The sequence below is a fragment of the Phalacrocorax carbo genome, chromosome 3 (assembly GCF_963921805.1).
Source record: "Phalacrocorax carbo chromosome 3, bPhaCar2.1, whole genome shotgun sequence".
Classification (NCBI taxonomy): domain Eukaryota; kingdom Metazoa; phylum Chordata; class Aves; order Suliformes; family Phalacrocoracidae; genus Phalacrocorax; species Phalacrocorax carbo.
The window spans coordinates 90,585,558-90,599,161 of record NC_087515.1 but is presented as its reverse complement, the minus strand read 5'-3'; the positions used below and the strand labels follow the sequence as shown (position 1 = coordinate 90,599,161).

Here is a 13,604-nt window from a genome sequence, read left to right as displayed (position 1 = left end):
CACCAACCCTCCTAGCATCCCCAGGGCTGGTATTATTACTGTTTACTAGCTCTTACGTAGGACCCCTCTGTTGTTTCTGCCCGCCTCACGTGCATCAGTGATTGCAATCTCAGAAAGAAAAGGACAGGAAAAGAAAAAAAAGGAAATGGAAATAAAAATAAGTTCCTCCAGTACCAGGGAACATGCAAATGGTACGAGTTTGGTGTAAAACCTTCCCCATGTAGCAACAGCACCTGACGCCGGCAGGGGAATGAAGTGTTGCGGCCACATGAAAAAGAATAAAAGAAGGCAAAAAGGTAAGAAGGTAAAAAAGAATGTAAAAATGCCAGGTTTTTTTTGTTGGTTTTTTTTTTTTTTTTTAAAAAAGCCACTATGCCAACTAGGAAAGCAACGTTATGTTAGGGCGAACATGTCACAGAGCGTTATGAAGTAAGGACCCCCTCCAAGGAGCGTCATTTCCTCCACCACCCCGGGGTGAAATTCCTTTGTCCGTGCCCGCACACCCTGCGTGGGCGCTTCGGGGGGCGCTCCCCTCCCCCGCCGCTCCACCGGGCTGCCGGCACGGGGGGGGCTGCCGGCACGGGGGGGGGGGGGGCTGCCGGCACGGGGGGGGGGGCTGCCGGCACGGGGGGGGGGGGGTCGCAGCGGCCAGCGGAGCTGGGGGGCGCGGGCCCGCCCTTCCCGGACGCCTCCCCTTGCCCCCGGGCGGGGGGTGTGTGTGTGTATAAACAAACACGTTTTCTAACAACAAAAAGCCGGTTTGACCCCTGCCACCGGGGCAGGAGAGCGGCCCGGGGACGTCCCCCGTGCTGCCTCGCCCCCGACCTGTTCCCACAGGGGCTCCCCCCGCCCCCCCCCCCGGCAGCAGCCATGTGTCTGCTCAAGTGCGATTAACACCCACTTGCCAAATCCACCCCCCTCCCGCCCCAGGCCATTTGGGGCACGCACGCGTCCGCGCCCCGTGTTTACACAGCGGCGCCTTCGCCCGGAGCTTTTTTGTTGATGGCGCTGGCAAATGAGCCGGGGGAGGTGGGCTCCGCGGCGCCCAGCGCCCGCCGACGGCTATAAAAGCCTCCGGGGCCGGGGCCGTGACCGGCGGGGTGAGGCGAGCGGCCCGGAGGAGGATGGAGGGCGGCGGGATGGGGCGCGGCTGCCCCTGCCCGCCCTCGGCGGCGCTGCCCCCGCAGGGATACTCGCCCCTCTCTTCATCCTCCCCCTCCTCGCCCCGGCGCGGGGCGCGGCCCAGCCCGGCCCTTGCAGTCCTGCCCTCGCCCCCCGGCTCCGCGCCCTTCTGGAGGCCCTGGGTGCCCGCTGCGGGCGAGACGGGATGGCGGAGCGGCCCCGGCCCCGGCGCGGTGAGTGGAGCGCGGCGTGGAGTGGCATCGGCGTGGTAACGCGTGGGGGGCCCCGTCGGGGCGGGGGGGGGGGCTGCCTGGGGTGGGGCCCCTCGAGGGCGGGTACGGCGGCAGCGGGCTTATCTCTGCTCTCTCCTCCCCTCAGCCTCACGACCCCCGCGGGCTGGCGGGAGCCCCCCGAAAGCTGGCGCAGTACACCCACCCCGTCAGGTAAGCGGCTGTCCCGCCGCCCGTTCCCTGTTCTCTCGCCAGAGACAGGCTCCCCCGCCCCTTCTGATCCCACCTGTGTATTTATGTAGATATTGAAGTGCCTGCGGAGCGATTTAGCCACCTAAGTGCTTTCGAACTAACAGGTCCTTGGGCAAATGATTGCCAGCACTTGTGGATTTACCACGTCTTTGAGATGTTGACATGCTTCTGTGGTGTGGGACTTAGCCATGCTACACGGTTACTTGGGTTTTTCCTTTTCTTTGGGTGGCAAAGTTGGCTGAAGCACCTTGCTACTCATTCCTGTGCCCAGGATTAAAAAAACAAAAACGAAGGGAAGGGGGTTAGTTCTAGGCTGTCCTGCTGCGCAAACCTCTGGTGTCCTCCTGGTGCAAGGAAGCAGGTGCAGGCATGGGAAAGTGTGGCAGGAGGAGAGGGTATGGACTAAGCCAGCTTTCTCAGCTTTCCTGAGAAAAATACTCATGTAACTGCTGCTTTAATGAAGGTAATGATAGTAGCGGCACTGTCAGCTCTGAAAAGGAAATATGAAAATAACTACAGTTGAATCTATAGGAGAGTCTGTATTCAGAAGTACCAATAGGCATTGCAAGGTCCTTAAAGTAATTGCACAGGTAGCTCTTCCAGACAAGATGCAGCTTTCTTCCAAATCTAGCCTCTGATCCTTCAAATACTGATGCACAGACCCGGACTTCACTGTGGCTGTGCTACGAGCGAGTGCTGCAGGGAACATTGGGAATGGAGAGATGCTACAAAGCAAGTGTCAGTTACTTTGCGCTGCAAAGGAAGCAGCCTTCTGTTAAACAGTAGCCTAGAAAGCACTTCTGGTAATTGCTAGAAAACCATCTAGTTCTGTTTCTTAATGTATTTCTACTACAGTCGATCTGTAGTCAGCACTTAATTATGCTGTAATGAGCTCATATCTGAGCTCCGGGGACTTCTGTTGTTTCTTTCAGCTACTTCCAAACTGCAAGCAAAAGAGGATGCTAGCTGAAAAGGAACAGGAACTGTGGAGTATATTAATTGCAATGTATTGCCTCACTAGCTGATAGCGCATGCTAACCACGATATTATCAGCAATATTTGTTAGTTTCTGGATAGAACACAACTACTTTACAATGTAGACCTATGGGGCATCTTCTGTAAGGAGCCTGTTAGATGATTCTTCTTGGAAAGACAGGTGAAATATCAAGGTCTGATCCCCCTAGACCTTTGTCATTCCTTTCCCCGTGAGACTTGTCTCACGCCAATGTAAACAACTACCTAGGTTGGGGGGACCTTCAGTAACAGAACTACTAATTTAATCCAAACATATTGGGGATCCTGTTTGACACCCATTGTATTCCCTAGGAATAGTTCCAGTGAGGGCAGTATTATTTGGATCAGATCTCCAGGTAATCCTGTTAATGAGGTACTGGAGTGGTAAGTTTCAGATGCAGTAGATCTTGGGCTTTAGAGGAGTTTTGCTGCAAAACTACCACTTGAAGTGCATCTTTATCTCTTCAGATGAAAATACAGAATCCAGATAATATTTTTTTATTTAAATGTAGAAAGCAGTTCAGCAATTGAGCATGCAAGGAAAAACTCTGTAGGATGCTTGTCTTAACAGAATTTCACAGCTGTTTCTTGTCTGTCAGCTGCCAAGTAGAATATGTAATAACAATAAGCAAACCTATTGTATACTTGTTTCAGACTATTTTGGCCCAAATCAAGGTGTTATGATTACTTATATCAGGAAGCTGAAGCACTTCTGAAAAACTTTCCAGTTCAAGCCACAATCTCCTTTTATGAAGACTCAGACAGTGAAGATGATGAAGGTGAACTGGAACAAGATTCAAGAATGGAATCGGATTGTTGATTGCAGGAAAGACCAACGCAACTTAAGACTTAATTTAAACTTAATATAAAAATGTATTATAGTATTTTTAAAGATAATTTATTTGTATGTAAGTTATTCTTAATAAAACTGAAATGTTTTGTAATTTTATCTAAGCCTTTTTCCTTTTTTCTATTCCTGTCCTCTTTTAGGCAGGGAAGGCATTGATTAGTTTTTTTTTAATCTAAGGTTGTATATTTTGTAGACCATAACTTGGGCGTCAGTTTTAGGAGCAGAAGATGGGTGCCCTGCTTTAAAGGGCGCTGTGGTTATGTGACTTCCTCAGAGTTTGTGGACACAACGAAGGCTTTTTCACTGTGGCTTAGTAGGCTCCCTGGGAAAGCATATCAAGGAAATACTGGGATTAAGTATTCTGATGCTGTGCCTTCTGTTACAGGGGAGTTTCAAACATGGAAGAGAAACAGTATAGCTCTTCTCCAGAAGAAAAGGGTCCCAATTCTACTCTAGTTTTTGTTTTCAAATAAGGGGTTTGCTTTACACCACTCATGCACATGACCTGTATTGTTATACATATGAAACTTGCATTTTTTTGTAAAGTGGACGTGAAGAAATGAGGAAAAGGCCCATATGAGGTGTTTAGAGTGTGAGTTTGTTTCTGATAAGCAAAGCCAAGCTCAGTACCAATCATCACGCAGGCCAAAGCCCCTCAAGGGACAAGAAGATTCAAAATTTTAATTCCAGTGCCTCTGACAGGCACAGCTCGTGCACGCGCCGGACCCTCTCCTCGCCCGAGCGCTCGTGTGTGTGGCTGCGGGCTGGCCTGGCTCGGCGTCCCACCGGCTCCCCTGGGGCCCTCGCCCCGTCACGCCTTCTCCAGGTGGGCCTGACACGGCCCGGCGGGAAGGAGCCGGTCTCCGCACACAGCCGCACCGCTTCTTCAAACCCTGGGCAGCGGCAGCGGCAACACCGCCCCTTACAATAACCTTCCGGGCCGAGCACCGTACCTGCTGCTGCGGGACCGGGACGTAAAAACAACTTTGGGCTGAGACGCAACGGGGCGCTCCCTCCTCAACACCCACCGGCGCCGCCCCGCAGCGGGACGCCGCGGTCCCCAGAGGGGTGTCTAGTTCTGGGCGGTTTCCACCGAGACGCCCCCGAAGAGCGGCGGCCGGGCCGCTGCAGCCATGGCCCCTCAACCCCGCCCGGTCCCGGTCCCGGTCCCCGCCCGCCGCCGCGCCTGCGCCCTGTGCCGGAGCGCTCCGCCCGCCCGCCCGGCGGGGCGCAGGCCGCGGCCCGCGCCGGCAGGATGCTGAACGTCCCGCCGCAGGCCTTCCCCGCGCCCGCCTCACAGCAGCGAGTGGCCGCGGACAGCCGCGCCAAGGTAGGGACAGCTCGGTTGCCGCCGCCGCGGGGGTGGGCGGTCGATCGCGGCCGGCGCTGGGGCCTTCCCCGGCACCGCGGCCTGGGCGCCCTGTGGGCCGCTTGTGCTCCGGCCGCGGGGCCGCCGCTTAGGGTGGGGGTGCGGGTGCGAGTCGGGGCTCCGGTCCGGGGGGAGGTCAGCGGCTCTCCCGCTTCGTTTCGGCCGGCTGCGCGGCCTGGCCCCGCTCGGCGGAGCTGCTGTGGTTCGCCGGGCGCCCCCGGTTGGGGCCGGGGCAGGGTGGCCTCTGGCCCGGTCCCTCCGGAGGTCTCGTACTCCAGCAGCCGCCGAGGGGAGGCGGCGGCTGTGACAGGGCCCCCGGGCGAGGGCCTGGCCCGGCTGCCTCGCTGAAAACTCGTACTTCTGCTTTTAGAAGGCAGTGGTGGTAAGGGCTGCTTGCTCTGCCTTCCCAGGCTCGCGGGGTTCCTCCTGCGCAGAGGGGGTGTAGGCTTTCAGCCTGAAATTACCGCGCATAGCTTACCCTTCATGGGTCTCCATCTTTAGAGTGGCTTTGGGGCACTTGGTGACTGCAGACCTCCCTTGGAAAGCAAACTCGTACTTAGACTAAAGTAGCATCGAGTGGTGTGGGCCTATGTGCCCTTTTGTCTTCTCACTTCTGGCTTTGCTGTGGTTTTGTAAGACCCGTGATTCTTTAACCCTGCTCCCTACTGTTAGTTTGATCAAAGGGGTTCCTAGTCTGTGGTGCTGTTGAAAAGATGCTAGAAACCCTGAAGATTTTGCCCTGCTTTTCAGGCAGGCCATGGTAGGCTAGAAGACTTTGGCCCCAGTTTTTTCTGGGTGAGATTTCCAGTTGCTGTAGAGTAACAGAAAGTCTTTATGAATGCTGCTAAGGTGAAATTTCCTATTTTGTCCTACCTGGCCATGATTTTAAAATCTCTCTTTGTTGCTCATAGGTTTGCAGGCCATAACTCAAATGATGCTGACAGAAACTTTCTACCATCATGGGAGGACTTGGTATCTGCATTTTGCTTTGGGAAGAGTCATCTAAATTTTTGTTGATATTCAGTAATTCCCTTGCATGGGTTACTACATAGGGAGCATCCTTAAGCAGCCTTACTGCTGAGCAGGGGTCCCAAATATCAATGAAGAAAACAGGTTGCGTTATTTCTTGTTTTGTCCAAGTCCTCCTTAGGAGCTTAAAAAATCATATTGAATGGCTCTTTCTTCCTCTAGAGTTAATAATGTTTGTGCACTTGTTATTTTTCAGGTACCTTTAAAACCAGGAAGGAGTCTTATGGATTGGATTCGACTAACTAAAAGTGGGAAGGACTTGACTGGTTTAAAAGGGAGGCTAATTGAAGTAACCGAAGATGAACTTGCTAAGCACAACAAAAAGGAGGACTGCTGGATATGCATAAGAGGTTGGTTGCTGTGTTGTTGCTTCTGCTTTTTTTTTTTTTCGTCTAGCCCCTCTCTTTGTACTTAAAGAAGCAAATACAACAAAAGCCCCACCCCAAAACAAACTATGTGCTGTCTGTGATTATGCCAGGCGTAATCGTGACGCAATAGGACACAACTTTGTTTAAGTTAGAGGTTTTATGTAACAAAGCTTTTCTTTGCTTTCAAGCCTTTCTTAAGAAGTCTTCCAGGTGGGCATATTTTATGCCTACTTTATGTTTGCATATGAAAATAACAAAAACGTTGTAAATGGTGCCTCAAACAACAAGGGCTTAGCAAAAATAAGGTGTTGAAAATGCTGATGTGTACTTACAGAATCACAGAGTGGTAGGGATTGGAAGGGACCTCTGGAGATCATCTTGTCCAACCTCCCTGCTTGAGCAGGCACACCTAGAGCAGGGGGCACAGGACTGTGTCCAGGCAGGTTTTGAATGTCTCCAGGGAAGGAGACTCCACAGCCTCTCTGGGCAGCCTGTGCCACTGCTCTGGCACCCTCACAGTAAAGAATTTTTATCTCATGTTTAGGTGGAACTTCCTGTGTTCCAACTTGTGCCCATTGCCCCTTGTCCTGTCGCTGGGCACCACTGAAATGAGTCCAGTCTTGGAGACTTGGACTTTCCAAGTCCTCAGTCTTGGAGAGTTTATTATCCTTAGCAGCTGGGTATTTTTAGGGGTTGCTTTAAAGCATCTAGAGACATAAATATTAAAAATGTTACTCAAATCTGTAGAATGGTCTTTCAGAAGTGTGTAAGCCCACATATTACTTCATAAAATTTAGTGATGCAAATGGTAGTTGCCACACAGAGCAGTTGTAATCTGTATCTAGTAAAGAAAGATCTGTGGTAACTGAGCCATTCTATTTATGTTGTTATTTTTATGAAATTTTAACTCAAAATTTGAAAGTATTATAAGTTAACAATGTGTGAAAGGTGGGTTGGAGCAATAGCCTTGGCTAGAAGGGTATTTTCTGTGCTGAAGATGAAGTTCCTAGTTGCTTTACAGAAAGGAGTAAAATGTTTACTTCTAGTTTAATTATTTAGAGGCTAAAATACATGAATATTGCGTTAAATTTGTTACGAGGTAACAGCACTTACTACTAAGATAGATTAAGAAGATCAGAGTCGCTATTGTGACCTTTCTGTAGGAAGAGTGCTTCATGTTAGTGGTAAAAGTTAATTCCTTTATGAGGGTGACTGTTTTCGTTGGGCATTAAAGGGGATGACAGTGAAAGTAAGGGTAAAGTGTCATTCAGTACTAGCTTTTGAACAAAATAATAGGATTGTTAATGTTCTGTGTGCTGCTCTTGCACATACTAGCAAAACTATAGTGGGAAGGGAGCAGAAGGAGCCTTATTTATTGTGGAGGTCTGTTCTTTTTTTCCCTCTCACAAAAAGGGGTACCTACTACTGCAGACAGAATCGCTGCTTAAAAACATTTCTGTTTTGTTTATAATCTCTCTTTCCCTCCCTTGATTGTGTCTCTGAGGTTGGTTTTTACAAGAACTTCACCGTGCTGCTTCTGTATATGTGTTCAAATTTTCCCATCTTATACTCTTCTCTGTTCTAGAACTACTGATGAAAAAATGAGCATAACTGAGAGTCCTGGTAGATTATCTGTAGTCCTGATATGTGGACAGGTAGTAAAATAACACCATTGTGGAAAGGCTAAATTAAATCTTTGTGTTGATAGTTTGACTAGCTCTATTTGAAAGAGCAGAAATTGATGAGAGAAATGTGAAGTAGAAGATTAGGAGCTAACTTTGTTCAGAGACCAGTATGGCGATCGTCAAAGAAAGCTGCCATATAGGCCATAAATATGTAAAGTGGAATGTGAGAGGGGTTAAAAAAAGGTGTGGGGGATATATATATGTGTGAGACTTCTTTTGCTCCTGCAAATTTGATGGTAAGTTGAACGTTTGGCTAATATTCAGGAGGTCCGAACTATGTAGGTATTTACTTATATTTTCTTGTGTGCAGTAATCAGTGCTGCACGCAAGATGGCATAGTGGGTACATCCATCAGAAGATCAGGTCGGTAAAATACGCAAAGGTTCTTCCTTTGTTGTCTGGGATGGTTGTTCTTACTAACTAGGATTGTCCCAAGTGTGTCTCCCCCTGGCCCAGTGCTGAATGCTTACATCTCCTTCTGAAGTAATTAATGTACACTTGTTAATGTGTTAAGAGTCTTACGAAAGCACTGGCACAGTTCCGCTTCTGGTAGCCTCCTGTTTTGATAGCGATACATATCTTTCAATGTTCTGCTAAGTGGGCCTGCAGTAGTTCTCTAAGCAGCAATGTGTTGGTAGTTAAATGTGTTTATAGCTGCATTCTCCAGGCTCTAATTACTCTGGTTGCGTAGCAACAATAATTAGACTTAATCATTTCAGACCTACGAAGAAGCATTGTTTTATCTCCCTGGAAATGCTAAGAATAGTACTCATGTAGAAAGTATGCTGAGCCCTTTTGCTGGGACAAATTTGGTACCAGGGTTGTACGCCTTTAACAAACATAGGCTATGTTTAGTTTTTTTATATTGCTGAATTTGAAGAATGGAAATTTGGTTGCTGACGCTAGCACTTTTTCCTTATGGGACACAGTTCGTTTCTGTAGGCATTTTATTCTGTAGATGATGGGTGGTAGGGAAACAACTATGACAACACGTAGGAGTAACTTAATTGAAAGGGAGACTGAAAACAATCTGTGTGCTAGCTGGCTTAATTTTATATTTCTGTTTAAGCCAGCCTCTGGTTCTTTTACATTGTGTTCAACTTCAGGAGTTTATTTTGTTAAAGTCTTAACCCTGCAGGTTTCTCCAGATGTTCACTGGGACAAGTGGTATGGCTTTCTAGGATTGGCCTCTCTATGTAATATGTCTTGTGCTCTATTGTGTAACTTAGGTTCGGTTTTTGGAAAGTTATACTGTTTGTTCTGATCATGTCTCTTCTTTGATGTTATGCTGTTTAATATGCACTAACCTTTCAGCTCATTTTGGAGACAGGAGTGGCTGTAGTGGTTGTAGAAATGCTGCTCAAGTTTCTTTATTCCATTTTCTGCAGGATTTGTATATAATGTCACACCATACATGGAATATCATCCCGGTGGTGAGGATGAGCTAATGAAAGCAGCAGGAAGTGATGGTACAGATCTCTTTGATCAGGTGAGAACAACTGGCAGTGAATTACGCTTGCTCAACAAAATGTATTTTGAAAAATGTGTGTGGTCTGATTATTTTTAGGACATTCCAGTGGGAATGGTGATTTGACCTTTTTCAGGCCTAAGGAAAGGCAATAGGTTGCTGCTCAGAATGGGACTTATGTGCTGAAAGAGACATGTAGTTTAAACTTTGCACCAAAAACAATAATGAAAATGTGACTTTATGTTGTCAGAATGATGCTTCAATTTGACCATTTTATTAATTCAGTTTTTTAGCAGAAATAGCAATGAAGCTAGCAACAACTTGGGATACCACGTTCTAATAAATTAACTACAATGACTACCTGCTTTTGTTTGAGAGGCATTTTCTTCTCAGAACTTTCACTTTTTGAAAAATGCTTGTAGTATTCTTTTGTCTATTAATTTGGCCGATTCAAAATCCTTCGTTTCTTTCCTTTATCTATATAAGAGGAAACTACAACTTGTGGATGGGATTCTTTATCTCGCCTCCTTACTTGTCCAGTTTAAAGTTTTTATTTTTAAATCTCTACATACCATTGAAATTTGTCATGTAGCACTTTGTTTTCTGTTATCTTGTGATATTATCCTCGATGCCCTATCAGAATTAGCTTTTCTGCCATCCGTTTTCCTCTGCAAGTTCTCCAGTTCTGGTGTGTAATGCAACTGCTTTTTCTTTACTTCATCTGACTTTCTAAAATAGGTAATTTCCAAATAATTCAGTGATAGTAAGACAAAATCAACAGAAATACACCAATTGGTAGAAGTTTGTGTCTAAACTACTATTATTTAGCTTTGTTTCCCTCATCTGTTCTCCCTTCACTTGTATCTAGACAAGACCATTTACCCTTGTGGTAAAGACAAGGTCTTTATTCTGTTAATTACATAGCATACGTCATAAAAATGCTCTTCTGAAATATTTTCTCTAGCTCAAGGTTATGATGTTCAGGTACTGCAAAACATAAAATGAATAAATTAAAATATTGTCACTTTTTAATGGGCCTATTTTTTCATTCAATTACATGCTGTCTGTAATAGAAGTAAAAATAAGTAGTGAAAAATGCAATAGAGTTCTGTGTTTAAAAAAAAATCTAAATGAATTACATTAGCCACTGTACAAAAATGAGCTTGTCTATTTCAGTGCATAGAATATTGTAGTAAGAATTACAAATTTTATGAAAACCAATTTTGTTAATATAGGTTCATCGTTGGGTCAATTATGAATCGATGTTGAAAGAATGTCTTGTTGGGAGAATGGCTGTCAAGCCTATCGCTGCTCCAAAAGGTGAGGGTTTTAAGAATGAAATTTTTGTTATGCTTCATTCCAAAGTTGTCTGGAAATTATGAGGAATCATCATATTTACAAGGAGAGTCTATATTCTTTCTTAGAGGTGAAGGCTGTTGCAGATATTCAGCCTTTTTACAGTAGATACCTGAAGATGAAACTATTTTATGCATGAAGACTTTTATAAGTAATGTACCGCTACATTTCTTTTTTTTTAATCATCAGAAAACAGATGTGTGTGTGTTATGTGTGTATGTATAAAGAAATAAATATTCCCCTCCTGCCCTGAGATCCCTCTTTCTTTTTCTGATCCCAGGGGACAAACTGTCATAGGCAGCCCTCTCAGTATAATAAAATAAAAGTCAGTAAGAAGTAAAAGTATTTGCAGTCTGATGATTTCAGCACCAGACCTAGGTCTGGCAAGCTGCATATATATTGAGACATTTGAATACGCTTTATGGCCAGAACACTTTATTGGGTCCTTTAGTTTGAATTTACTTGGAGAAAATTTTGCTGATACAACAGATTCCCCTAAGCCAGGGCACAAGAAATGTAGTATCTTGTCTTAAAATGCTGGTGATGGTTTTCAGTGACTTTAATCTTTGATATTTGTTTTGGTTTGTAGACCAGAGCACAAATTTCCCATACCTAGGAAGCAACCACTATTACTGAATATTGACCCCTAGCAAAACTGCAGAGAAAATAGGAAAGAATTAATGTTTGCACCTGTTTTTCTCAAATTCTGTGGCATCCTTTAGTTCACAAATCCAGTCATACCTTGTAGCTCTTCAACTTCTGACGAGGTGCACTGCATACCTGCTTAGCGCTTAGATCACATCGCTTAACAGTTAGGTTGAGTTTGTTCTGTAAGTGAAGGGGAATGGTACTTTACACCTCCGTGTTGCTAGGTCAGCTAATTGCAGTGTGGAGCTTTTAGGGTAAATGCTGCAAAGTGTGAAGAAACCCTGACAGTGTAACTGCTTCATGGAGTTAAGGTGTTACAGATAAGTTACTGCCAGCTGAGTTAGAAATGTAAAAGTAAACCTGACTTTTGCTGATTTCGTTAATCCAACTTTCCTGCAACTGGAAGGAATTCTTGTCGCAGCCAGTCAGTAAAAAACAAACCTGTCTTTTACCCTGCCAGCTATGACAGTTCATTTCTGCTGTTTGCTTTTTCTTCTGCTTTCCCCTGTAATAGGACTGCTCTATCCATTTTGCTATAGTAAAATTTGCAGGATAAATGTTGCCAGCTGTGTGAAAAAATGGTTCTGTTGCATGAGTCTCTTTTGGCTGTTTCAGGCTTGAAAAAAATGTAACTTTGTTAATTAAGAATAAAACAGATTAGACTGGATTGCTGAAATTATTAATTGTAAAATTCTGCAAGTTTACTTTGATTCCTGACTTCACTGTCAGCCAGTAATTCTTGTCTTGTGTCCTTCCAGAAGACTGTATTCAGCAAAGTTTGCATTTGAAAACTGAAGAATGAAGTACAGAGCTAAGATGCATGTTTTTGAATATAGGATTAAATAGGCCCATAAGTACAGAGGAAACAGTCCTTCAAATGATTGTATAAATTGCTTTCTTTTTGTGGCAGAGGGTTAGTGTTTGGCACTAGGGCATGCATCAGTACTTGCTGTTTGGTACAGTCTCAATACAGTGCAAGTAAGGCAGGTGTAGGTTTGTTGGGGCACTGCTGGAATATTTCTGGTTGTTTAGCTTAGTTTTGTTTCCTGTACTCTGGTGTGGGTTTTGTGGTTTGTTTTTTGGGTGTTGTTTTGGTTTGGTGTTTTGGTTTGGATTTTTTTTTTTGAAGGTTGTACAATTATTTGCTCACTGTACTGTTTAAGGAAGCTGAAGCTTGTCCAAGCTCCAGGGTTTTTCCTTTTTTTAAGTAAGTAGAGTCTTTTTGCAGATGCCGATGATAATGTTTTAATAACTTGTCTTTTGGAAATGTTGCTTGATGGTATGGTAGTGACTAATAAGAATTCCTGATGTGTCCCTTCTGTGATGTAACAGAGCAGTGGAGCTGTGCACTGACATGTGTAGTGTTTGTACTTGCTGAGAAGGCTAGTGCAGCAACTACAGCAGTACCCAGACATGTAGGAGATTATTTCAGTATCTCCCTCAGCAAACCTGTACAGCATTAAACTGCTTGCCTCCCTTTCAAGGTACTCAGCTGTAAACTTTAGCATGGACATTAGTTTGCTGTCTGGTATCTTTTAATACAGCTAATGTTTGTGATAGACACATTTTAGTATATGTCCCTATGTTACTTCAGTAGTAACATAACTTGGGAGTCAAAATGCATATTGTGTTATTGTTAATTCAGTGAGATCAGGCTGAGCGCTGTGGTGTCATCCAAGGAAAAGAGGTAGGGCTTTGTCTTGGAAATGTCTCAAACTGTCCTAAAAATTGCAATGCCAGTTTTGGTACAGTGTGTTAAAATGCAGTGAAATGAGAGTAGACTTTTGTACGCAAAAAATTACCTTTAATCAGAAACGAATTTTTGTGAATGACTTGCCTATCCTGGCAGAAGGCTTGCAGTGGAGTATAGCAGAATACACAGGCAAATACAGTCTCAATTAAAATTTTGGGTAAACTGTCCCATTCATCTTGTGAAGTGTTATGTTCTTACCTTATAGTGGCACATTGCGAAAGCCTCTGATAAAGGCAATTCTTGGTCAGCTCTGAAGTAATTTTGCAGTACTGTATGCTTGGTGCTTTGTTCCAGGAGCCCTTCCTTCACTTCTCTCACAGTGGCATTCTTCTTCTAACGCTGGCTGCTGTGGTGCAGAGCACTGGGAGGGATTCAGAAGAAAAAGGGAGAAATGTTCATGTTTTGGCTTTCATAAAGGGGAGCAGGAAGAACACATTGTTTCCTCCCACATCCCCAAACC

The 13,604-nt window shown here is 45.2% G+C and overlaps 2 protein-coding genes across 7 annotated transcripts in view; both read left to right on the top strand.

Annotated features, from left to right (window-relative positions):
- The first annotated feature begins 1,015 nt into the window (after positions 1–1,015).
- Positions 1,016–3,554, top strand: RIPPLY2 (ripply transcriptional repressor 2). The gene is given in 4 exon segments (XM_064447699.1): positions 1,016–1,032; positions 1,034–1,355; positions 1,501–1,565; positions 3,273–3,554. Coding segments are annotated over 4 exon segments (570 nt in total). The 3' UTR covers positions 3,439–3,554.
- Positions 3,555–4,447: 893 nt separating this feature from the next.
- Positions 4,448–13,604, top strand: part of LOC104050342 (cytochrome b5 reductase 4) — a 43,536-nt gene continuing 34,379 nt past the window's right edge. Inside the window, exons 1-4 of one of the 6 annotated variants that reach the window (XM_064447698.1) lie at positions 4,448–4,798; positions 6,063–6,216; positions 9,308–9,408; positions 10,623–10,707. In XM_064447698.1, the coding sequence (XP_064303768.1) occupies positions 4,724–4,798; positions 6,063–6,216; positions 9,308–9,408; positions 10,623–10,707 (415 nt within the window). In that variant the 5' untranslated portion in view covers positions 4,448–4,723. The remainder of the gene's footprint in view (positions 4,799–6,062; positions 6,217–9,307; positions 9,409–10,622; positions 10,708–13,604) is intronic. The other 5 variants (XM_064447696.1, XR_010372273.1, XM_064447697.1 and 2 more) reach the window with 5 other exon arrangements.